Here is a 26,334-nt window from a genome sequence, read left to right as displayed (position 1 = left end):
TAAGTACCTCATAGGAAGTCTGGAAGAAACTGTCCTGTCCCCACCTCTCCTACACACACACACACACTCACTTTTTTTTTAATGCTCGGTTTTAAGCATTGTTCTCTAGAACAAGCCAAAAATGCTCTTGACTTTGGTTAAAATATTAATATTTAATCTCTATGTATTGATACTTACAACACTACTTTCCATTTTGCCTGTGTGAAGGATTAAAAAAATTTTTTTTTCATTAAACTATAGTAGGACAAGCATGCAGGTAGTAAATCATTGTGGTTTTCTACTGAAGCAAGTACCAAAATCAATAAATATAATTGATATATAGGTTTAGGAAAGAAAATGATTTCTCTTAGTTTTAGAATCATGCAAAAACACCATTTGTAGTCATTTCAAATAAAACAGTCTCAGATTTTTGTGTGGTTTCTCTTATATAAAAGATTCTACTAAGATGTCTTAAACTATCTTTGAGGTGTAATTTGCTCTAGTTAGTGATTAATTTTGAGAAACTTAGGTTAGTCCTACTTAGAACCCAACCTCTTGGATTTCATTTGTCTCACTGGTGCTTTCTTTGTAAAATCCTTATAAATTTCAGTATACATGACGGATTTCTCCAGTGTGAGCCGGTGAGCTTACTCTGAGGTCTCTCCCTGAGGCCCCATTGTCCTTGACTTTAACTCTCTCCTCCTGCTGGAGTCATTGCGCTTTGCAGTTCTGCCTCATCGTGTCTTGGCTGTCTCACCAACTGTAATGTCAGTTCTTCAAAGGCAGGAACTGTTAGCTTTGTTTTTAAATCTCCCTTTTGTTAATAAGTGGAGACCAAACTAATTCTTTGAACGTCAAGCATCTGAGTGTTTCTGGGTAACAAAGATAGCTCATTAAAAAAAGCTTGTTGCATTGAGTTATTGTTAAGTTGGCCTGAATTACAGAACATTCCCATTCTGCAAATTTCCTATCCTTTACATTTCACCTGACAAGACTTTGTGTGTGTGTCTGTGCACATGTTTGTATACACTAACTTTTCACTTTGCTGATGAGGAAATGGAAATAAAAAAGTGGCTTAACCAATGTCATATAGCTTACTGTCTATTCAGGGCAGAATTCGAATCCAGATCTCCTGACCAAATGCCTTCCCAGACCCATTTACTTCTTTTCCATTCAGTTCAACAAATGGTTTGGGGATTTTCTGGTAAAGCCCTGTGTTAGGCAGAACAGCTGACAGCAAAGTGTCAGAATCTCCTAAGCCGTGCCCCACATGTCTGTCTGCTGAGCCCATGACTGTGTAGGAGGAAGGGAGCAATAACAGGCTGTGAGTGCAGGCATGGCCTGCCTTCCCACACTGCTCTTCGGATCTTCCCTCCCACCCTTCCCTGACAGAGAACATGAGGTTTTGGTGTGGGCTCTCATTTCCAAATTTTCCATTCTTTATGTATTTAATTAGACAGCAGTTCCTACTTTGATTGAACTTGGACTATGAGATCTGAAATTCTGCTCTCAAGCCTATCGTCATTAGAGAGAAAAATTAACTTGTTGAACAATACATATCATTAATTCTAGCAGATTAGTGAACGTAGATAAATCTAACATCATTGCTAGTAATCTTTCTATGGGAGTAAATAGCCATAATTAAGATTTTTTTTTTTTTTAATCCACCAGAGACATCTACAGAATTAGTTTCTTACTAGGGGAAGTTATATCTGAGACATTGTGCGTTTTATTTAAGTATTTTTTTTCCCTTCTGTGTAATTCTTCCCCCTTTTTTGGCTGGGTCTTAATTGCTTCACGTGGGCTTTCTCTAGTTGAGTGAGCGGAGGGATGCTCTTCGCTGCAGTTTGCAGGCTTCTCATTGCAGTCATTTTGTTGCTGAGCACGTCGAGGTGCCTGGGCTCCAGTCGCTACAGCCTGTGGGCTCCGCGGTTGCAGCCTGTGGGCCTCAGTCGTGTGGTGTGTGGGCTCGGGACGCATGGGCTCCGGGATGTGTGGGCCTCGGCCGTGTGGTGTGTGGGCTCGGGACGCACGGGCTCCGGGATGTGTGGGCTCGGGACGCACGGGCCTCGGGGTGTGTGGGCCTCAGTCGTGTGGTGTGTGGGCTCGGGACGCACGGGCTCCGGGATGTGTGGGCCTCGGCCGTGTGGTGTGTGGGCTCAGGACGCACCGGCTCCGGGATGTGTGGGCCTCGGCCGTGTGGTGTGTGGGCTCGGGACGCAGGGGCTCCGGGATGTGTGGGCCTCGGTCGTGTGGTGTGTTGGCTCGGGACGCACGGGCTCCGGGATGTGTGGGCCTCGGCCGTGTGGTGTGTGGGCTCGGGACGCACCGGCTCCGGGATGTGTGGGCCTCGGCCGTGTGGTGTGTGGGCTCGGGACGCACCGGCTCCGGGATGTGTGGGCCTCGGCCGTGTGGTGTGTGGGCTCGGGACGCAGGGGCTCCGGGATGTGTGGGCCTCGGCCGTGTGGTGTGTGGGCTCGGGACGCACGGGCTCCGGGATGTGTGGGCCTCGGCCGTGTGGTGTGTGGGCTCGGGACGCACGGGCCTCGGGGTGTGTGGGCCTCAGTCGTGTGGTGTGTTGGCTCGGGACGCACGGGCTCCGGGATGTGTGGGCCTCGGCCGTGTGGTGTGTGGGCTCGGGACGCACGGGCTCCGGGATGTGTGGGCCTCAGTCGTGTGGTGTGTGGGCTCGGGACGCACGGGCTCCGGGATGTGTGGGCCTCGGCGGTGTGGTGTGTGGGCTCGGGACGCACGGGCTCCGGGATGTGTGGGCCTCGGCGGTGTGGTGTGTGGGCTCGGGACGCACGGGCTCCGGGATGTGTGGGCCTCAGTCGTGTGGTGTGTGGGCTCGGGACGCACGGGCTCCGGGATGTGTGGGCCTCGGCGGTGTGGTGTGTGGGCTCGGGACGCACGGGCTTCGGGATTGGCGCACACAAGCTTGGGCTCAGCGGTTGCAGCTCCCAGGCTGTGCTGCCCCACCGCATTGGGAATCTTCCCAGACCAGAAAACAAGCCTATGTCCCCTGCAGTGGCAGGTGCATTCTTGTCCACTGTGTCACCAGGGAAGCCCAATTCTTCCCTTTTAAAGTGACACTGTGAAATTGTTGTTAACGATTTGTTCATATTTTCCACTCTGTCTTTAGAGATTGTACAATAGGCTGTACTTTGGGTAATCCCTCACGTGGTAGTTGAATTGGAGAGGCTTTCATCTGGAAGGACCTTAAGAGTCCTGTCGTCTGGAGAAAAATGCCTGTTAGGCACATTATTCTTTGGTAGAATTTGCCTTTTTTTTTTTTTATAAGATTTATTGAAGTATAATTGACATATAGTAAACTGCACAAGCTTAAATTATAACGATTTAATACTTTGACACACATACAGCTGTGAAACTATGGTCGTAGTCAGGATATCAACGTGTCCGTCACCCCCCACATTTTGCTTCTGCTCCTTTGTGGCATGTCTCCCCTCCTGTCCATCCTCAGGTGACCATGGAACTGCCAGAGTGTTATCATTTAGGTGGTAAGTTTAGGTTTTTACCCACTTTGAATTAATTTTGTGTATGGTTCAAGGTAAGGATCCGGTTTCATCCTTTTGCAGGTGGACATTCAGCTTTTCTAATACCATTTGTTGATGAGACTATCTTTTCCCTGTTGAATGATCTTGACACCCTTGTCAAAAATCATTTGACCATATATATGAGGGTTTATTTTTGGATAATCTGTTGTGTTCCATTGGTCAATATGTCTGTGTTTATGCCAGTATCACACTGTTTTTTTTTTAATTATTGTAGCCTTGTAATAAGTTTTGAAGTTAGGAAGTATGAGATCTCCAATTCTGTTTGAGAGTATCTTCTGAAAGGCATATACTCTTAAATTTTGATGAAGTCTAATTTATCCTTTTAAAAAATAGACTTTACTTTTTAATTCTCTAAGAAATCTTTGCCTCACCCATGATCACAGAGATTTTCTGTTATTTTTTCTTTCATAAATTTTATGTATGAAATGTACATTTAAGTCTGTGATGCATTTAGACTTAATTTTTATATGTGGCACAATGTTTGGATTAGAATGCCTTTTTTTTTTTTTTTTACAAATAGTTGCCAAGTTTTTCTGACATTACTTGTTGAAAAAACAATCCTTTCTTCGCTAACTTTGTATCTTTGTCAGAATCATCTGACCATATACATATGGATCTATTTCTAGTCTGTGTTCTGTACTGGATGTATTTGTCTGTTTATCTTAATACCAGTACCTCACTTTCTAGATTACTTTAGATTTGTAGTAAGTCTCAAAGTAAGTAGTGTAAATCTTCTAAGTTTGTAATTTTTTTCACAGTGGTTAGGTTGCTCTAGTTGCTTTGGATTTCTGTAAGACTTTTAGAATCAACTTGTTAATTTCTAGCCAAGGGGTGTGGTTGAGGGAGAATTGCTGGGGTTTTAACTGGGATGGCTTTGAATCCTTAGACCACTTTGTGGAGAATTGTCATTTTGATGGTATTAAATCTTGTAATCCATGAACATTGTGTATCTTCCCATTTATTTAGGTCTTTTCTGTTTCTCTTAGCAATGTCTTGCCGTTTTCAGCAATGTTTTAGTCTACATGTCTTTCCCATCTCTTGTCAGATTTATCAATAGGGATTTATTTTTTGATGCTGTTGTAAATGATACTTTTCAAATAACCTTTTTATTTTTGGAACAAATATAGAGATATACTGTAGAAAAATTGTGAAGATAATACAGTGACCTTCCTTCTACCCCTTAACGTAGTTTATCCTAATGTTGACTGACATTTTACCTTTCCATGGTACATTTGTCAAAACTAAAATTTTAATTTCTGATGTTTGTTGCTGGTGTATAGAAATACAATTGATTTTTGTATAATGATCTTGTGTACTGGTACTTATTAGTTCTAATGAGTCTTATGTAGATCCCTTAGAAGTTTTTATGTGGGCAGTTACACTGTATGCAAATAAAAAGTTTACTACTTACAGTCTTTGTTTCCTTACAGTGGTTTTTCCAGCCAAGGGTACCTGCTTGGTGCTTTAAGATTAGTTTCTGTCAGGCAGAAGTTTGATATAAAGTTTCCTATCAAAACCGGAAGGTGACCTCAGAATCAAAATACCATCCTGTCCACAGAGGTGTTCTTATTAAATCACCTGCTGGTACTGTGGCAACCTACTCTGCTTTACCTTCTGATACTTAAGTCTGTCTTGCTTCTGGCTCAGTGTATCGCCCAGAACTTCCATTCAAAATAGTAGTGTTATTTCTTTTGTAAAAAATATTCTAGTCAGATTGTTGGGAAAAACCTACTGGAGTTAGGCATGGTTTTTGCTTGTATTATTTCAGTTATCTTCACCACAGCCCCTTGAGTTAGATTGTGTTATTTACTTATTCAGCGTTTCTTTTTTTATATGCCTGCTCTCTGTAGTGCAGTGTGGGAGGTTTTAGAGATACAGCAATGAGCCAGATACACCCAGAAAGGCAAGAGCAATACGCCCACAGTTGCTCTTCAGGATAACTGTTTTGAAGGGAAGGTTTTAGGTCCTATGTCTTAGTCTAAGGTCCCCTTGGAGAAGGAGTTTTTAAGGGAAATAGAGGAAGAAGTGTGTTTCAGACAGGAGAAGCAGTAAGCGTGAAGTTTCTGAGGTGGTGGTGAACGCTGGACTTCCAGAGAGCTGGAGTATGTTACTGCTTTATAGATGAAGACACTGAACGACTTAGAGTGATTTACCGAGGTTACATGGTACATGGAGGGAGCCAGACTGTCCCCAGGAGTATACAGCGTTTATCAGGTAACTATGATTTTGAAAATCAAAGTAAAGTAATTTAAATTGAGGTTTCTCAAAGAAACTGAGAATTCACCCAGTTCCTGTATTAAAATGACTTAAAATGTTTGTTATGAATAATGCAATAGTCTGTTTAAATTACCTATACTGGGTTAGTGTGTACATAAAAATGTGTTTACTTGCATATGATATTGTTTCCATTACTGTCTCTGTACTGTGTGGCTAGAAGCCTTTGTTCTGGCACCAGTGGCCTGCTACCTACTAAGTCATATATAGTTGGGCAAGTTATCTTTAAATAAAAAAAAATCAGTGAACTTGATTCAAGAGCTGCCATAAAAAGTGTGTGTAGGGGTAAGGAGGGGTGGGTACGGTTAAATGTTAAATCCAGGTGAGGGCGTACAGGTACTCACTATATTACTTTCTCATCTTTTCTATAAGTTTGAAAATTTTCAAGATAGAAAGCTGATATAAAAAGTCACTGAACCTATAATTTGTCTAGTTGAGAAAAGAGAGAGGAGAGCCTTGTCGATTTAGACTTTTTGAGAAAATATGTGTAAAAGCAGCTTGAAATCTGCACTCTACAGGTGTTCTGTGATACTGTTAATTGTAATTTCTGTTTATTTTCACTGTGATAAGTAATTTTCAACATGATGATTGGATTTTAAAAGGATGTCCTTGAATAGACGTTTACTGGTATTTCAAGGAACACTTAGAGCCACTCGCTGGCTTTTGGAATCCGAGCCCAAGTTCTGTTAGTGGCTCTCTCTTTCTCAGTGAAAGCCTCCTGTGTGCAGGGATGGCAGCTGAAGGCGTTTTGTGGGTCATGAACTGCCTTCTCTCGTAAGCTGCCTTCTCTTGCACAGTAGCGTCTCTGCATCTCCACCAGGAACAGTGAAAGGCTGATGTGCCCTTTGCGAACCCTCTTCCATTACCAAATAGAACTTACGTGGACTTCCCTGGCGTTCCAGTGGTTAAGACTCTGCGCTTCCAATGCAGAGAGTGCAGGTTCAGTTAGGGAGCCAAGATCCCACGTGCTGTGCAGCCAAAAAAAAAAAGAGTTCATGCCAGTAACACAAAGATGGCTTAATATTAGGAAACAATAAATCCCATCAATATCTAAAATGGGGAAAGCCAGCTTATCCTATCAATAAATGCTGAAAGACTTGATAAATCTCAAGATAGATTATTGGAAGAAATTAATGTGGCAAAATGAATGAGCCATGCTTTGTTTGCATTGAATTTTTAAAATCTTTAGTGACTGTATTGCTTCCTAACATTTTTGCAAGCTTAAATTGAGGTGTGGCATGTCAGAATTTACCTATTTATCTTAGCCACAAGTCTTGTATATTGTCTTGCATTTGGGAATTTCTGCCAATGTGGTGTTACATATTTTTTTCTTTATCAGCCCTGCTTAAGAACTGAGAACAAGAGGACACCATAAGTTAAGAAACAAGCAAAATTATATAATAATACAAAATGTAATGGCACTAATTTTCATAAAACATGCCAAGTGAGTGTTTTCAAAGTAGTCCCTGTGGGAGGCACTGCACGTTCTCACTCCTTAGACCCGCTGGGCGTCCTTAGTTTGGAGTTGTCCTCCAGTTTGCCAGCTGATCAGGAAACCCATCTCCGGGCGTGACTGTAGGTCTGCTGCCCGCATTTCTTTCTGTCTCTCTCTTTTCCACCTGGCAGCGTCCCGTGGAGTCCTTTCTCTCTTACCTTTCTCTCAGCTCTTTGTATGCCCTTTTAGGACCTCACCCGAAGGTTGAAAGGCTCAGGTAAGTAGGCTGAGAGGCTGGCACTAGAGGGGAGAAGGCGAGATTGCCGTAACCGGCTCACCTCACCCCGCCGGCCCTCTTCTTTCTCTCTGTAAGCCAGACGCGGCAGCTTTCCCTTCCCTTCCTGACTCTGCTTTCTTCCTGCAAAAGGCTGGAAACTGTTAGAGAATTTTAAACTTAGAGTGATGCTGGGGTGACCTCAGGAAGCTTCCAGCTCTGTTTAAGCTTAGCTATATTTTTTTGAAATCCCAGTGTAAAGCTTGTAGCTTGAAAAACCCTCATCTAGTGGTAGAATTTAGTTCTGCTCCTAAGCCCCTAACTTCTCCATTTGTTGTATTTAAGTAAAGAGAAGCAGAGGAAAAGGGAAGTCAGGGCAATTAGAGAGAGATGGAAGATACAGAGAGAAGCAGTCTCTTCCCACACCCCAGAGGGCATTCATGTCCTATGATGGCCACTGTGTCCTCGCTCGTCCTGCAGAGGACTGGGAAACTGGGTTCATACTGATCTGACAGATCTGCCTTTTAATTTCTCCCATCTAGGGGTCCCATAAAAGGAATCGCTGCATCTCTGGTGAGGATATATTTTTTTTTTCCTTTTTTTTTTTTAATTGTTTTTTATTACTTGGAGGCTAATTACTTCACAACATTGCAGTGGGTTTTGTCATACATTGACATGAATCAGCCATGGAGTTACACGTATTCCCCATCCCGATCCCCCCTCCCACCTCCCTCTCCACCCGATTCCTCTGGGTCTTCCCAGTGCACCAGGCCCGAGCACTTGTCTCATGCATCCCACCTGGGCTGGTGATCTGTTTCACTATAGATAATATACATGCTGTTCTCTCAAAACATCCCACCCTCGCCTTCTCCCACAGAGTCCAAAAGTCTGTTCTCTACATCTGTCTCTTTTTCTGTTTTGCATATAGGGTTATCATTACCATCTTTCTAAATTCCATATATATGTGTTAGTATGCTGTAATGTTCTTTGTCCTCTGGCTTACTTCACTCTGTATAATGGGCTCCAGTTTCATCCATCTCATTAGAACTGATTCAAATGAATTCTTTTTAACGGCTGAGTAATATTCCATGGTATATATGTACCACAGCTTCCTTATCCATTCGTCTGTTGATGGGCATCTAGGTTGCTTCCATGTCGTGGCTATTACAAACAGTGCTGCAATGAACATTGGGGTGCACGTGTCTCTTTCAGATCTGGTTTCCTCAGTGTGTATGCCCAGAAGTGGGATTGCTGGGTCATATGGCAGTTCTATTTCCAGTTTCTTAAGAAATCTCCACACTGTTCTCCATAGTGGCTACTAGTTTTCATTCCCACCAACAGTGTAAGAGGGTTCCCTTTTCTCCACACCCTCTCCAACATTTATTGCTTGTAGACTTTTGGATAGCAGCCATCCTGACTGGCGTATAATGGTACCTCATTGTGGTTTTGATTTGCATTTCTCTGATGATGAGTGATGTTGAGCATCTTTTCATGTGTTTGTTAGCCATCTGTATGTCTTCTTTGGAGAAATGTCTGTTTAGTTCTTTGGCCCATTTTTTGATTGGGTCATTTATTTTTCTGGAATTGAGCTTCAGGAGTTGCTTGTATATTTTTGAGATTAATCCTTCGTTGCTTCATTTGCTATTATTTTCTCCCAATCTGAGGGCTGTCTTTTCACCTTACTTATAGTTTCCTTTGTTGTTCAAAAGTTTCATTAGGTCCCATTTGTTTACTTTTGCTTTTATTTCCAGTATTCTGGGAGGTGGGTCATAGAGGATCCTGCTGTGATTCATGTCGGAGAGTGTTTTGCCTATCTTCTCTTCTAGGAGTTTTATAGTTTCTGGTCTTACATTTAGATCTTTAATCCATTTTGAGTTTATTTTTGTGTATGGTGTTAGAAAGTGTTCTAGTTTCATTCTTTTGCAAGTGGTTGACCAGATTTCCCAGCACCACTTGTTAAAGAGGTTGTCTTTTTTCCATTGTATATCCTTGCCTCCTTTGTCAAAGATAAGGTGTCCATAGGTTCGTGGATTTATCTCTGGGCTTTCTATTCTGTTCCATTGATCTATATTTCTGTCTTTGTGCCAGTACCATACTGTCTTGATGACTGTGGCTTTGTAGTAGAGTCTGAAGTCAGGCAGGTTGATTCCTCCAGTTCCATTCTTCTTTCTCAAGATTACTTTGGCTATTCGAGGTTTTTTGTATTTCCATACAAATTGTGAACTTATTTGTTCTAGTTCTGTGAAAAATACCATTGGTAGCTTGATAGGGATTGCATTGAATCTGTAGATTGCTTTGGGTAGAATAGCCATTTTGACAATATTGATTCTTCCAATCCATGAACACGGTATGTTTCTCCATCTGTTTGTGTCCTCATTGATTTCTTTCATCAGTGTTTTATAGTTTTCTATGTATAGGTCTTTTGTTTCTTTAGGTAGATAAACTCCTAAGTATTTTATTCTTTTTGTTGCAATGGTGAATGGTATTGTTTCCTTAATTTCTCTGTTTTCTCATTGTTAGTGTATAGGAATGCAAGGGATTTCTGTGTGTTAATTTTATATCCTGCAACTTTACTATATTCGTTGATTAACTCTAGTAATTTTCTGGTAGTCTTTAGGGTTTTCTATGTAGAGGATCATGTCATCTGCAAACAGCAAGAGTTTCACTTCTTCTTTCCCTATCTGGATTCCTTTTACTTCTTTTTCTGCTCTGATTGCTGTGGCCAAAACTTCCAAAACTATGTTGAATAGTAGTGATGAGAGTGGGCACCCTTGTCTTGTTCCTGATTTCAGGGGAAATGCTTTCAATTTTTCACCGTTGAGGGTAATGCTTGCTGTGGGTTTGTCATATATAGCTTTTATTATGTTGAGGTATGTACCTTCTATTCCTGCTTTCTGGAGAATTTTAATCATAAATGAGTGTTGAATTTTGTCAAAGGCTTTCTCTGCATCTATTGAGATAATCCTATGGTTTTTATCTTTCAATTTGTTAATGTGGTGTATTACATTGATTGATTTGCGGATATTAAAGAATCCTTGCATTCCTGGGATAAAGCCCACTTGGTCATGGTGTATGATTTTTTTAATATGTTGTTGGATTCTGTTTGCTAGAATTTTGTTAAGGATTTTTGCATCTGTGTTCATCAGTGATATTGGCCTGTAGTTTTCCTTTTTTGTGGCATCTTTGTCTGGTTTTGGAATTAGGGTGATGGTGGCCTCATAGAACGAGTTTGGAAGCTTACCTTCATCTGCAGTTTTCTGGAAGAGTTTGAGTAAGATAGGTGTTAGCTCTTCTCTAAATTTTTGGTAGAATTCAGCCGTGAAGCCATCTGGTCCTGAGCTTTTGTTTGCTGGAAGATTTCTGATTCCAGTTTCGATTTCCTTGCTTGTGATGGCTCTGTTAAGATCTTCTATTTCTTCCTGGTTCAGTTTTGGAAAGTTATACTTTCCTAAGAATTTGTCCATTTCTTCCAAGTTGTCCATTTTATTGGCATAGAGCTGCTGGTAGTAGTCTCTTATGATCCTTTGTATTTCAGTGTTGTCTGTTGTGATCTCTCCATTTTCATTTCTAATTTTGTTGATTTGGTTCTTCTCTCTTTGTTTCTTGATGAGTCTGGCTAATGGCTTGTCAATTTTATTTACCTTTTCAAAAAACCAACTTTTAGCTTTGTTGATTTTTGCTATGGTCTCTTTAGTTTCTTTTGCATTTATTTCTGCCCTAATTTTTAAGATTTCTTTCCTTCTGCTAACCCTGGGGTTCTTCATTTCTTCCTTCTCTAATTGCTTTAGGTGTAGAGTTAGGTTATTTATTTGACTTTTTTCTTGTTTCTTGAGGTAAGCCTGTAATGCTATGAGCCTTCCCCTTAGCACTGCTTTTACAGTGTCCCATAGGTTTTGGGTTGTTGTGTTTTCATTTTCATTCATTTCTATGCATATTTTGATTTCTTTTTTGATTTCTTCTATGATTTGTTGGTTATTTGTTGGTTATTTGCATGTTATTTAGCCTCCATATGTTTGAATTTTTAACAATTTTTTTCCTGTAATTGAGATCTAATCTTAGTGCACTGTGGTCAGAAAAGATGACTGGAATGATTTCAATTTTTTTGAATTTTCCAAGACTAGATTTATGGCACAGGATGTGATCTATTCTGGAGAAGGTTCCGCATGCACTTGAGAAAAAGGTGAAGTTGATTGTTTTGGGGTGAAATGTCCTATAGATACCAATTAGGTCTAGCTGGTCCATTGTGTCATTTAAGGTTTGTGTTTCCTTGTTAATTTTCTGTTTAGTTGATCTATCCATAGTTGTGAGTGGGGTATTAAAGTCTCCCACTATTATTGTGTTACTATTAATTTCCTCTTTCATACTTGTTAGCATTTGCCTTACATATTGCGGTGCTCCTATGTTGGGTGCATATATATTTATAGTTGTTATATCTTCTTCTTGGATTGATCCTTTGATCATTATGTAGTGTCCTTCTTTGTCTCTTTTCACATCCTTTATTTGAAAGTCTATTTTATCTGATATGAGTATTGCGACTCCTGCTTTCTTTTGGTCTCCGTTTGCGTGAAATATTTTTTTCCAGCCCTTCACTTTTAGTCTGTATGTGTCTCTTGTTTTGAGGTGGGTCTCTTGTAGACAGCATATATAGGGGTCTTGTTTTTGTATCCATTCAGCCAGTCTTTGTCTTTTGGTTGGGGCATTCAACCCATTTACATTTAAGGTAATTATTGATAGGTGTGGTCCCATTGCCATTTACTTTGTTGTTTTGGGTTCACGTTTATACAACCTTTCTGCATTTTCTGTCTAGAGAAGATCCTTTAGCATTTGTTGAAGAGCTGGTTTGGTGGTGCTGAATTCTCTCAGCTTTTGCTTGTCTGTAAAGCTTTTGAATTCTCCTTCATATCTGAATGAGATCCTTGCTGTGTACAGTAATCTAGGTTGTAGGTTATTCTCTTTCATTACTTTCAGTATGTCCTGCCATTCCCTTCTGGCCTGGAGGGTTTCTATTGATAGATCAGCTGTTATCCTTATGGGAATCCCTTTGTGTGTTATTTGTTGTTTCTCCCTTGCTGCTTTTCATATTTGTTCTTTGTGTTTGATCTTTGTTAATTCGATTAATATGTGTCTTGGGGTGTTTCGCCTTGGGTTTATCCTGTTTGGGACTCTCTGGGTTTCTTGGACTTGGGTGGCTATTTCCTTCCCCATTTTAGGGAAATTTTCAGCTATTATCTCCTCAAGTATTTTCTCATGGCCTTTCTTTTTGTCTTCTTCTTCTGGGATTCCTATGATTCGAATGTTGGGGCATTTCACATTGTCCCAGAGGTCCCTGAGATTGTACTCATTTCTTTTGATTCTTTTTTCTTTTTTCCTCTCTGCTTCATTTATTTCCACCATTTTATCTTCTACCTCACTTATCCTATCATCTGTCTCCGTTATTCTACTCTTGGTTCCCTCCAAAGTGTTTTTGATCTCATTTATTGCATTATTCATTTTTAATTGACTTTTTTATTTCTTCTAGGTCTTTATTAAACATTTCTTGCATCTTCTCAATCTTTGTCTCGAGGCTATTTATCTGTAACTCCATTTTATTTTCAAGATTTTGGACCATTTTTATTATCATTATTCTAAATTCTTTTTCAGGTAGATTCCCTATCTCCTCCTCTTTTGTTTGACTTGGTGGGCATTTTTCATGTTCCTTTACCTGTTGGGTATTTCTCTGCCTTTTCATCTTGTTTAGATTGCTGTGTCTGGAATGGGCTTTCTGTATTCTGGAGGTCTGTGGTTCCTTTTTATTGTGGAGGTTTCACCCAGCGGGTGGGGTTGGACGATTGGCTTGTCAAGGTTTCCTGGTTAGGGAAGCTTGCGTCAGTGTTCTGGTGTGTGGAACTAGATTTCTTCTCTCTGGAGTGCAATGGAGTGCCCAGTAATGAGTTTTGAGATGGGTCTATGTGTTAGGTGTGACCCTGGGCAGCCTGTATGTTGACGTTCAGGGCTATGTTCCTGCGTTGCTGGAGAATTTGCGTGGTATGTCTTGCTCTAAAACTTATTGGCTCTTGGGTGGTGGTTGGTTCAGTGTAGGTATGGACGCTTTTGGATGGTCTCTTATTACTTAATGTTTCGTGTAGTCAGTTTTTTGGTGTTCTCAGGTTTTGGACTTAAGTCTCCTGCCTCTGGATTTCAGTTTTTCTTTTCCAGTAGTCCCAAGACTTCTCCAACTATACAGCACTGATAATAAAACTTCTAGGTTAATGGCGAAAAGATTCTCCCCCGTGAGGGACACCCAGAGAGGTTCACAGAGTTATATGAAGAAGAGGAGAGGGAGGAGGGAGATAGAGATGAGCAGGAGGAGAAAAAGGGGGACTCAAGAGGAGAGAGACAGGTCTATGCAGTTGTCTGTTCCCAGAATGTTCTCCGTAGCCCAGACACCCACAAAGATTCACAGAATTGGATTGGGAAGAGAAGGGGAAAGGAGGAAATAGAGGTGTTCTGAGGTAGAAAACGGAGAGTCAAGATTGGGAGAGAGTAATCAACACACTCCTGAATAAAAATGGGAACTGAATATTGGATTCTTAAATGTCCACAATTTATATCATATACTGAAAAAGATTAAAAATCTAGAGTAGAGGTTAGACTCTTCAAAATACAATATTAAAAACAAAAACCAAAACACAAAAAAATTTTAGAAATATATATGAAGTTCCATTTAAAAATAGGGCTTCTGTGGTTTTTTTTTGTAAGGTTATAGTGTAATGAAAATGAAAATTAAGGAGTAGTAGAGGAGTACTAGAGGGCTTTAAAAGGAAATAAGAGAAAAAGAAAAAGAGAAAAAGGAAAAAAAAAAAACAAGAAAAAAAAATTTCCTAATTAAAAAAATCTAAAAATCTATGAAAATGAAAGTTAAGGAGTAATAGAGTAGCAATAGGGAATTTTAAGAAAAAATAAAAGAGAAAAAAGAAAAAAAAAGTAACAATATATCTAGGAATTTCTCTGGCGCTATTGCGGTCAGTGTGGGTTCGGCTCAGTTTCAGATAGCTCCTCGGTCCAGCTTACACTTCTCGATATCTACCGGCCCCTTCCGGTGTAGTCCCTGTTATCTACAGGGATTTTAATCTATTGCACCGGTCCCTTCTGAAGCCGTTCCCTTTGTTTATTTGGCTTCTGTTTGCCGGGCTCTTCAGTGCCTAATTTCCGCCCTGACACAGGCGGGCGGAGGTGGACTCTTCTTCAGGTTGCTAGTTCCATCGCGCTGCGGGAAGGGGCTGGCGCTGCTTTCCCTTCTGCGCTGCTCAGTCTCCCGGCTGCTCTATGTGGAGCGTGCCCTGCAATGCGTGCGGCTGCAGCCCTCGGGTGTTCCACAAAAGCGCGGAACACAGAGCTGCGCCTGCGTTTTGTGCCTTCCCCGTCAGAGCGGCTCAGGCAGCCAGGGGCTTGACGGGCGCGCTCTCCCCGGGTGCGGCGCGCCTTCTGCCCTGCGCGTCCCCAGCCCCAGTCCCCAACCGCGCCGGGTGCCTGTGCCCTGTGTCTCCCCCCGACCCTCCCGGCGGATGTCGACCATCCAGAATCTCAGGAAGTCTTTGGTTAGAAACTGGGGGCCTGTTTGCAGTGCGGTAGGGGATGTGGTCCTTGGGGCCGAGCCTGCCCCTTCCCCTGCCTCCTGCCTCCAGTGGGGCTGGGCCGGTCCGCAGCCTGCGAGCTCTTCTCTGGACTTGCTCAGTCCCTTTGTTCTGCGAACGGCCGGCAGTGGATTCGGGCCGGTTAATTATCTCTCTCTCTCTTGGTATCCACAGTTTAAGTTGGTAACTCACAAAAGCTCCCTCCGATTGTCCTCAGGGCACTCAGGCCTGGTCTTTACCCTAAGCAATGCCGCCGGCTCCTCTCCGTTCTGCCCCCACTTGCTGGTGGCGGATGCGGGTGTCTGGGGTACTTTTCTGCTGGGACCTGCTTTTAGGCACGTAATCTGTGGGTTTTATTTATTCTTACCCTCCCAGTCAGGTTGCCCTCCGAGATTCAAAAACTTCCCCCAGACCCGCCAGTGTGAGGGTTTCCTGGTGTTTGGAAACTTCCTCTATTAAGACTCCCTTCCCGGGACAGATCTCCATCCTTAGCTCTTTTGTCTCTCTTTTTATCTTTTATATTTTGTCCTATCTCCTTTTGAAGACAATGGGTTGCTTTTCTGGGCGCCTGATGACCTCAGCTAGCGATCAGAAGTTGTTTTGTGAAGTTTGCTCTGCGTTCAGTTATTCTTTGGATGAATTTGTAGGAGAGAAAGTGGTCTCCCCGTCCTATTCCTCCGCCATCTTGGCTCCTCCCAAGGATATATTTATTTTTGACTTATTAGAGGATTTCTTTTATACTGATCTTAGAAAACCCAGACTGGTACATCTTTTTGTTACCTGTATTATATATGAAGAGTTTTAATAATTTCATTTAGGGTTCTAGTCTGGGGACTTCCCTGGTCGTCCAGTTGCTAGGACTCTGAGCTCCCAATGCAGAGGGCCTGGGTTCAATCCCTGGTCAGGGAACTAAATCCCACTGCCACAACTAAAGATTCTACATACTGCAACGAAGATTGAAGACCTCGGGCTGTAGCTAAGTCCTGGCATAGCCAAATGAATAAGTAAATGTTAGGAAAAAAAGACTCTAGTGAGTGGAAACTATTAGAAATAGTACCAGCAGCAGGGGTGATAACAGTGACAACAGCAGCGATGGTCAGGCGGAGGCTCTGTAGGCACACGGACCTTGTCTCTGTGGCCCTCTGTGTCTGGCCCTGGATAGACACCTCGTGCACAGCCAGTGTGTGTTCACAGTTGTTGAATAGATGGATGATAGATGACCGCCAGCGTTTCTGAACTGTCCCCGTGTAGGTCCTCTGTTAAATACTTCAAATAGGTTCTCGCATTACCTCTCAACAGTCTTTTTGTATTATTTTGTATTTTTTGCTGTATTTTATCAAGTTTACTTGTCACTGATTATAAAGCACACTTCTATCTGTAACTGAAAAGAAAACAGAAAAACAAAAATAAAAGTATAGCACAGTGTTTTCTTATCACTTAGGATTTTTATGTCTATCCTAAGAGCTATTTTAGAATTACTTACAGATTTGTCACATCGTTTATTTATGTACCTAAAAAGGGAAACAAATTTATTCAAGTAATCCTGAAACAGTTTCACGTTCAGAATCTGACTCCTGTGCAGTCACTTTCCAATTCTGTCATTGATTCTTGTGTTTTTCCACACAATGTCGACTTCTGTGCCATTTTGAGTGTTTCTAGGATTTTCTTCCAATCTGTTAATACCCAGTTCTGTAAGTACTGATGCTGGCACTTTACTGTTTGACTAACCTCAGTGTTATTTTTTTTTTTCTCAATTGAATCACGTCACTGCTAGTTAAGCAACTGTTATTCAAATTCAGCAAGATATAACCAAAATGTTAGTAGCGATTTTCCCCAGTGGTAGCTGGGCTACAAAATGCTCTCATATCCTTTAGTTTGTAATTGTCTTCCAAAATTTGTACATACGCCCATGATTAAAACCTGCCTTTTCTTCAATTACAGATCGTGATATCACTTGGTCTCATCCTATTCAACCTCTTTTGGGGAGACTGGGGATAAAATTAATCACTTTCCCTGGTGGTCATGCTGCCTTAAGAGGTAGGAAGTGCCTGCATCTGCCCCTGGTGGGACCAGGCTCTCTGCTGACCTCCAGTGGCTGCAGGCGGTATGGCACTGAGCACGAGGCGGGTCAGTGGCTGCGTCTGTCCGACTCTTTGCCACCCGGTGGACTATAACTCACCAGGCTCCTCCGCCCATGGCATCCTCCAAGCAGGAATAGTGGAGTGGGTTGCCATTTCCTTCTCCAAGCAAGAGACAGTCTTGTTGAATGTATTATTTGCTGGTCAGTGCAGAACATTCGGATTCCCACTAGCACTTTCAGGAAAGCACTTCGTAATTGCTCTTGAAGCAGGCGGCGCTTTCTCCCCAATACCCGTGTCCCTGTCACCTGCCTGCCTTCCAGTGTAGCTTGAACCTTCCGCATAAGAGATCGAGGAGTTTTTATAAGAGCTATAAAGAAGTGAGACATTAAGAATAGGAAAATAATTATAGACAACAATCTTGTGTTAACATCAAACTTGCTAAGAGACTAGATCTCAATTATTCCCACCACAGAAAAGGAATCATAACTATGTAAATTTAGGAATACTAGCTAACACTGCAGTGAGGAGGGTCATGCTGTAATACTGCAGTATAGAAATGAATCAAGTCAACGTGTCCTACGTCAACTGTATTTCAGTTCTGAAAAAAATATACGGTGAAGAATCACGTGCATAAAACAGAACTTGTATGAGCAGGTTTAGTCCGAATCCTGAGTGAGCATATCGGCTTTTTTCTGTTTTTTATGTTTAGGGTTTTATTTTATTGTTGTGGTTTTGTTTTGTTTTGGATTTTTTTACCACGTTGTGGGAGGGCGTAGTTTGGGAATAGAAAAACACATAGGCAGCAGTGCTCGGTAATCTGGAGCCAGAACAGGAAGACCTTTCCGTTGAAATCGTCTGCCCCTCTCACTCTCTGCCATGGGTAATCACAGCAGGCAGGGGCACTGCTTAGACCAGAGCAAGGGGCACTTCCCTTTCTGGAGCCTTGCCGGGCATGGGGATGGCAGGCTGGCAGGCGGAACACATCACGGAGCAGTAAGTGACCACTGAAGCAGAAGTATGTGCTAATTTTCCACTCAGCAAGCTGTTAACCTTCTTAAATTTATAATTCCTTTGACATCCATTTTAACATTTGACCCATCCAATTAATAATGATTTTTTTAAAAAACCCTCCCATTTATTATACCCCTTAAGTCATTCTTTGTTGTACTGTCAAATGTCCCCTTGTAATTATCCTAAAATCACTTTTGACCAAAGCTTGTAAAAAGTCACCTTTATGTCTGAGATTATTGATCAATGCAATTTTAAGGTTATTACTTCTTAGTAATTAAACGCCACCTCATTATGTTGTGTACCTGCTGCCGTGATGTTGTTTGAGAATTAAGCAAGCAAGTATCTATCCCTCTGATAGTCTTTAAGGTTATTTAATTTTTTTTTTTTAACCTGTAACTGGGATTTTAAGGCAGTCTAAGGGTTGCACTGTTGAAGCTGGTGACCAGACTCTTCTGCTGGGGCTGCTGCAGTGGTTCCTCACTATTCCTGGTTCTCTGCAGTCAGGCGAGCACCGCCAACGCCCAGCCCTGCTGCTCAGGGACTGCTTATCTCAAGTCGGACACAGTTCAGACCCCATTAAGTTCGCACTTAACCCTCTCTGGAGTCCATCTCTAGCCTTATTTGTTTTACTTCTAGTATATGTGCATTTGCTGTCAGAACACTCTTTTCCCATTATGCCCACTAATTCACCAAGTTAAGGAAGTTGAAAGCATTATATTGTCTCCAGCAGTGCCTCTTGCTATCCATTTTCATACTGATCCTTAGGCCACAAATAGAAAATGGATGTTTTGTAGTAGACTAGTTCATTTCTTTCTGAATCTATCTCATATCCTTTCTGCCACATCCTTTGGGGATTTAATTTCTTGGCACATTAGCCTTAACATTGAATGTGCACCTAAACTGAACCTAATAGGGTATATTTTCCCTTCCTAGGACTTGATATTATTGATTAAAAAAATTTTTTTTGTTATTGCTATTTTGCTGATAGGATGGTCAAAATGTGTTCTCTGGTAGTTTTAATTTGTTACTTCTTGATTACAACTGAGCATATTTTTATTGGTCATTCCTTATGAAAGAAATTGGTTTCTTTCATAAATTGATATCTTAGCCCACTTATCATTTTTGATGGTCCTTTTGTTATTGCTCTCTATATATTCTGAACAAGAATAATTTGTTTCATAAAATTACTTGGGAAATGTCCCCTTTTTTGTTTGTTTGTTTTTTTGTTTTCTAGAATGGTTGTATAAATGGCATTATCATGTCCTTAAATGTTTGGTAGAATTCCCCCCAACATACCTATTTTAGTGTTATAGATTTCATTCTAAGTATTCCTTAGGCTGCATGCTGCAAGTTCTGATATGTATTTTCATTGTCATTCATTTCAAAATATTTTCCAGTTTCCCTTTGTAATTTCATCTTTAATCCATGGCATATAGAAGTTACTTTATTCTCATTATGAGTTGAATTATTTGAAAGTTGTTGAGACTTTTTCTGTGATTCATTCACTTCAGTTCAGTTAAGTCGCTCAGTCGTGTCCGACTCTTTGCGACTCCATGAACCGCAGCACGCCAGACCTCCCTGTCCATCACCAACTCCCGGAGTCCACCCGAACCCACACCATTGAGTCGGTGATGCCATCCAACCATCTCATCCTCTGTCATCCCCTTCTCCTCCTGCCCTCAATCCCTCCCAGCATCAGGGTCTTTTCCAATGAGTCATCTCTTCGAATCAGGTAGCCAAAGTATTGGAGTTTCAGCTTCAGCATCAGTCCTTCCAATGAACACCCAGGACTGACCTCCTTCAGGATGGACTGGTTGGATCTCCTTGCAGTCCAAGGGGCTCTCAAGAATCTTCTCCAACACCACAGTTCAAAAGCATCAATTCTTTGGCACTCAGAGTCCAACTCTCACATCAACACATGACCACTGGAAAAACCATAGCCTTGACTAGACGGACCTTTGTTGGCAAAGTAATGTCTCTGCTTTTTAATACACTGTCTAGGTTGGTAATAAATTTCCTTCCAAGGAGTAAGTGTCTTTTAATTTCATGGCTGCAATCACCATCTGCAGTGATTTTGGAGCCCAGAAAAATAAAGTCAGCCACTGTTTCCACTGTTTCGCCATCTATTTGCCTTGAAGTGATGGGACCCGATGCCATGATCTTAGTTTTCTGAATGTTGAGCTTTAAGCCAACTGTTTCACGCTCCTCTTTCACTTTCATCAAGAGGCTCTTTAGTTCCTCTTCACTTTCTGCCATAAGGGTGGTGTCATCTGCATATCTGAGGTTATTGATATTTCTCCCGGCAATCTTGATTCCAGTTTGTGCCTGTTCCAGCCCAGTGTTTCTCATGATGTACTCCGCATATAAGTTAAATAAGCAGGGTGACAATATACAGCCTTGACGTACTCCTTTTCCTATTTGGAACCAGTCTGTTGTTCCATGTCCAGTTCTAACTGTTGCTTCCTGACCTGCACACAGGTTTCTCAAGAGGCAGGTCAGGTGGTCTGGTATTCCCATCTCTTTCAGAATTTTCCAGTTTGTTGTGATCCACACAGTCAAAGGCTTTGATATAGTCAACAAAGCAGAAATAGATGTTTTTCTGGAACTCTTTTGCTTTTTCCATGATCCAGCAGATGTTGGCAATTTGATCTCTGGTTCCTCTGCCTTTTCTAAAACCAGCTTGAACATGTGGAAGTTCTCGGTTCACGTATTGGTGAAGCCTGGCTTGGAGAATTTGGAGCATTACTTTACTAGCATGTGAGATGAGTACAGTTGTGCGGTAGTTTGAGCTTTCTTTGGCATTGCCTTTCTTTGGGATTGGAATGAAAATGGACCTTTTCCAGTCCTGTGGCCACTGCTGAGTGTTCCACATTTGCTGGCATATTGAGTGCGGCACTTTCACCGCATCATCTTTCAGGATTTGAAAATGTGATTCATTATAATGTTTGTTTTTTATATGATATATATATCTGCAAAAAAATGTGTATGTTACAGCTTTGGGGTAGTAAATAATGTTTGTATGTCAAATAATTCAGGTTTCTTAGTTGTGTTGTTCAAATTCTCTGTATTTTATTGATTTTATTATATTAGTTGCTATAATAGGTGATAATAATCTCCCACCACAATTACAGGTTTGACTTTGTAGTTCTGTCATTTTTTACTTTATGTATGTTTAGGTTTTTATTTGACACAAACAAGTTCAGAATTGTTACATCTACCTGGGAAATTGAGCTTTTTATTAGTATGAAGGGTCCTTCTTGGTTTTTGCTTTAATGTATACTTATTTACTATTACTATAGCTATATGAGATTTCTTTTGATTAGTTTTATACGGTATATTTTTCCCCGTCCTTTTAATTTCATGGTTTTTGCATCCTTATGTTTAGATATGTATTGTGTAAGTAGTGTATAGTTAGACTTTACTACTGTATCTTTGCCAAACGTCAGTTCTGCATGGCTCTGTGGGTCTGGTTCTGGACTCTTCCATGGATCTGTTTGTCTGTCTTTACGTCAGTATCACAATGTCTAAATTACTTGAGGCCTGCATTAAGTGTTAAGGTCCACTAGTGTGGGTCCTCTAATTTTGATTATTGGGTATAATGATCTGTAATTTTTTTAGTAATATTTGGATATTATAAGAAATGCCCAGATATTATCTGGCTTGGATATAAGGGTAATGGTGGAAAGTAATTAGAAAGTAATTACTCTAAGTAATCATAATTGGAAAGTAATCTCTTCAGTTTTTGGGAAAAGTTTGTGTGGAAATGGAATTATTTCTTCCTTAAATATTTGGTAGAATTAGCCAATGAAGTTTTCAGTGGAAACTGCTTGGAAATACGTATTTTTGAAAGAGAAAAACACATTCTGAATTTTTGGTAGTGATTTCAGCTCCAGCTAAATAATACAGGGTTTTAATTTAATTTCATCAATTTTATATTTGTATCTTATGCTGAAAATCTTGATTTTTAATAGCATTAGCATGATTACTCATGGCTTTATCTATAATGTGTGTGTGTGTGTGTTTAGTTCAAAGTAATAATTACAGTATTCAATATCTTTAATTTTGTTTTACTATTAAATATTTTCTTGATCCCAAATCAATACTAAAACCACGGTAAAGTCAGGGAACTGTAAATTCCATTCCTGACCCCACCTTGCATTTTCGTCCTTTGATGTTGTTTTTTGGAGGAGGTAAGGGGGCAAAAATCATATATATATAATCCGACTTATGTTCTAAGTTTCTTTTATATTTCTTTCATCTTCTTTGCACCTGGCTATTTTCACTGAACAGTGTATCTTAGAGATTGTTCCTCAGAAGCACAAAGGAATCTTTTTCATTCTTTTATATAACAGCCTAGTACTTTGTTGTATGGGTGTACCGTACTTTATTTAACCAATCTCCTACTGATGGATATTCAGGAAAAATAGTAAAAGATGTTTTCCACATTCTAGTCCACTGCATTGTAGCATTGACTAGTAGAACTATTTAGCCTAATTTTAACAGCATTTTTATTAAAAACTTATTCATTTATATATTACAGCAAAAATTCATTTTACAGTATGCTAGGTTTACTGTGTGATATGATGAGGACTGAATGAGTTTTTTAGTTAGGAAGGTAAAGTTCTGTACTTTTTATTATTTCTTTGGGCTAGTTTTCTTGTATTAGGGTAAGTGTAAGACTTTGTAGGCTTTTCCTTATAGCAAGTGCTTCTGTTTGTCTTAAAAGACTTCTTCTTGCTTATACAACCACTCTTACCCCTCATCTAGGTGGGTGATGGTGTAATCACTCACCTAGAGCCAGACATCCTGGAATGCAAAGTCAAATGGGCCTTAGGAAGCATCACTACGAACAAAGCTAGTGGAGGTGATGGAATTCCAGTTGAGCTATTTCAAGTCCTAAAAGATGATGCTGTGAAAGTGCTGCACTCAATATGCCAGCAAATGTGGAACACTCAGCAGTGGCCACAGGACTGGAAAAGGTCCGTTTTCATTCCAATCCCAAAGAAAGGCAATGCCAAAGAATGCTCAAACTACTGCACAATTGCACTCATCTCACTCTCTTGCAAAGTAATGCTCAAAATTCTTCAAGCCACGCTTCAACAGTATGTGAACCGTGAACTTGCACATGTTCAAGCTGATTTAGGAAAGCCAGAGGAACCAGCGATCAAATTACCAACATCCACTGGATCATCGTAAAAGCAAGAGAGAGCCAGAAAAAACCTACTTTTGCTTTATTGACTATGCCAAAGCCTTTGACTTTGTGGATCACAACAAACTGGAAAATTCTGAAAGAGATGGGAATACCAGACCACCTGACCTGCCTCCTGAGAAATCTGTATGGAGGTCAAGAAGCAACAGTTAGATCTGGACATGGAACAACAGACTGGTTCCAAATTGGGAAAGAAATACGTCAAGGCTGTATATTGTCACCCTGCTTATTTAACTTATATGCAGAGTACATCATGTGAAATGCGAGGCTGGAAGAACCACAAGCTGGAATCAAGACTGCCGGGAGAAATATCAATAACCTCAGATACACAGATGACACCACCCTTATGGCAGAAAGTGAAGAAGAACTCAAGAGCCTCTTGATGAAAGTGAAAGAGGAGCGTGAAACAGGCTTAAAGCTCAACATTCAGAAAACTAAGATCATGGCATCCGGTTCCATCACTTCATGGCAACTAGATGTGGAAACAATGGGAACAGTGACAGAAAACACTTATTTTTTGGTGCTCCAAAATCACTGCAGATGGTAACTGCAGCCATGAAATTAAAAGATGCTTGCTCCTTGGAAGAAAAGCTGTGACCAGCCTAGAGAGCATAATATTAAAAAGCAGAGACATTACTTTGCCAGTAAAGGTCCGTCTAGTTAGAGCTATGGTTTTTCCAGTAGTCATGTATGGATGTGAGAGTTGGACCATAAAGAAAGCTGAGCGCCGAAGAAATGATGCTTTTGAGCTGTGGTGGCAGAGAAGACTTTTGAGAGTCCCTTGGACTGCAAGAAGATCCAACCAGTCCATCCTAAAGGGAATCGGTCCTGAATATTCATTGGAAGGACTGATGCTGAAGCTGAAGCTCCAATACTTTGGCCACCTGATGCGAGAACTGACTCATTGGAAAAGACCCTGATGCTGGGAAAGATTGAAGCCAGGAGGAGAAGGGGACAAAAGAGAATAGATGGTTGGATGGCATCACTGACCTAATGGACATGAGTTTGAGCATGCTCCAGGAGTTGGTGATGGACGGGGAAGCCTGGCGTGCTGCGGTCCATGGGGTCGCAAAGAGTCGGACACGACTGCGTGATTGAACTGAACTTACCCCTCAATTTATAGTACCAATTTAGTCTAATTAATCCCTTGCTCAGGTAATAAAACCCACCATTTTTATAACACCTCGAAGACATGCTTTCTCATTAATTTATCAGGTTGATAAAGGGCTTATGGCTGATATATCCTGAAGTATTCTGCTTCAGAAAGTATTGACTCCTAAGCCAAACAGATGAATGTGTAGTAAATACATGTGTATTAAGATATCTTAATATTATTTCAAATTCCTGTGATTTGGTGAATAAAATAGTCTTCTCAGTCTCATATGACCAGTGGTTCTGTTTGCTCATATTTGTCTTCTATTTAAAGAATTATATTAATTATAAGTGAAAGCTGCTCAGTCATGTCCGACTCTCTGTGAGAAATCTCTAGGCCAGAACACTGGAGTGGGTAAGCTGTTCCCTTCTTCAGGGTATCTTCCCAGTCCAGGGATTGAACCTAGGTGTCCCGCATTGCAGGCAGATTCTTTACCAGCTGAGCCACAAGGGAAGCCCATGTTAATAATAGTCAAGCATATTTACTCCTTTATAAATCCTCCATGGAGTTTTAACAAAGTGTTATATGATCTGAATTACATAATCTTTTCTCCAAACCTACTTCTGAGAACCCATATTCCGCCCTTAACTTCTAATACACCATTTTAGCATTCTTTGATCTTAGGAAAAAAATGCAACCTTGACTTACCAAAATGGTGTATTTTTACCTCTTCCAAGGCGTTGCAAAGACATTAGAATGCTTACATAGAGTCATTAACCTTCTGCTTACTTCCCCTCCCCCAGTTTATACATTGCTGTTTTTATTTTATGTATTTTGTGTCAAACCCCACAAGGCACAATTGTTGTTTTGTATAGTTAATGGTCATTTTAATTTTTAAAAAATTTTATGGAGGTATAGTTGACTTAACTACCTGTCTAAAACATACAAATTAAGTTTTGTCCTGTGTGTACACCCATGAAACTGTCAGCACTCATCCATGTATATCCTCTGGTACTGTTGTTTCTACCATCTAATCTCCTAGAAAATTAAGATAGTTAACAGTTTATTGCAATTCTGTTTTGTTTTGTAACTGCTAGAAATGGAGGTAGTGCTAGAGAATTTTCATGGTTTTTGTGCTGCTATTTTAAAATTCCTTAATTTTAGAACTCAGTTTAAAAATTTTTTTTGCACCTGTCTTAAGCTACTTATGTTCTCTCGGGTGCCCGTCAGTCTAGAAATGTAGCGCATCTTCTCTCATTCTCATCCATGTGGCTCGTACGGCATTTGAGCTTTCCCAGGGCTTCGCTGGTGGCTCAGCAGCAGAGAAGCCCCCTGCCAATGCCGGAGATGTGGGTTTGATCCCTGGGTCAGGAAGATCCCCTGGAGAAGGAAATGGCAACACACTCCATTATTCTTGCCTGAGAAATCCCATGGACAGAGAAACCATGGCAGGTAGTAGTCCATGGGGGTCACAAAAAGAGTTGGACACGACTTAGGAATTAAAACAAGTGTCTAGAAACCGTTGATTTCTCCTATTTGCTACCTCTTAGAAGTAACAGCAGAAAAACCTAAAGGCTTTTCCAGTCTGATTGAGTCTGTGTCTTAGTAATTGTGGTTCCTAAAAGTGAGCTTAGCATACATTTTTACTCAGTTTCTTATTCTGAGACTCTGAATACTGATTTTAATGATTTGTGTGAGAATGTACCCTGAGGTCATAGTAAAGGGATTTTTGTGTGTGTGTGTTTATACTCAGAGTTTTGCTTTAATTGTATCATCTTACAGAAAATTTT

The 26,334-nt window shown here is 40.8% G+C and overlaps 2 protein-coding genes across 2 annotated transcripts in view; both read left to right on the top strand.

Annotated features, from left to right (window-relative positions):
• Nucleotides 1-26,334, top strand: part of ERP44 (endoplasmic reticulum protein 44) — a 92,276-nt gene that overhangs the window by 44,968 nt on the left and 20,974 nt on the right. The window lies entirely within an intron of this gene.
• Nucleotides 13-3,472, top strand: LOC122685816 (LWamide neuropeptides-like). The gene is made up of 2 exons (XM_043890787.1): nucleotides 13-1,993; nucleotides 2,025-3,472. The coding sequence occupies exons 1-2, from the start codon at nucleotides 1,958-1,960 to the stop codon at nucleotides 3,075-3,077; spliced, it is 1,089 nt and encodes a 362-aa protein (XP_043746722.1). The 5' UTR covers nucleotides 13-1,957; the 3' UTR covers nucleotides 3,078-3,472.

The sequence above is a fragment of the Cervus elaphus genome, chromosome 29, assembly GCF_910594005.1.
Source record: "Cervus elaphus chromosome 29, mCerEla1.1, whole genome shotgun sequence".
NCBI lineage: Eukaryota > Metazoa > Chordata > Mammalia > Artiodactyla > Cervidae > Cervus > Cervus elaphus.
Note: the sequence above shows the minus strand (reverse complement) of the source record. Positions and strands in the feature narration are given on the sequence as shown.

Excerpts from the sequence above, each read along its gene's own strand:
- LOC122685816 (XM_043890787.1), top strand. The coding sequence starts at position 1,958 with ATGGGCTCCGGGATGTGTGGGCCTCGGCCGTGTGGT. Across the intron at positions 1,994-2,024 it reads GTGGGCCTCGGCCGTGTGGT|GTGTGGGCTCGGGACGCACG; the intron begins GTGTGGGCTCGG and ends GGGCTCCGGGAT.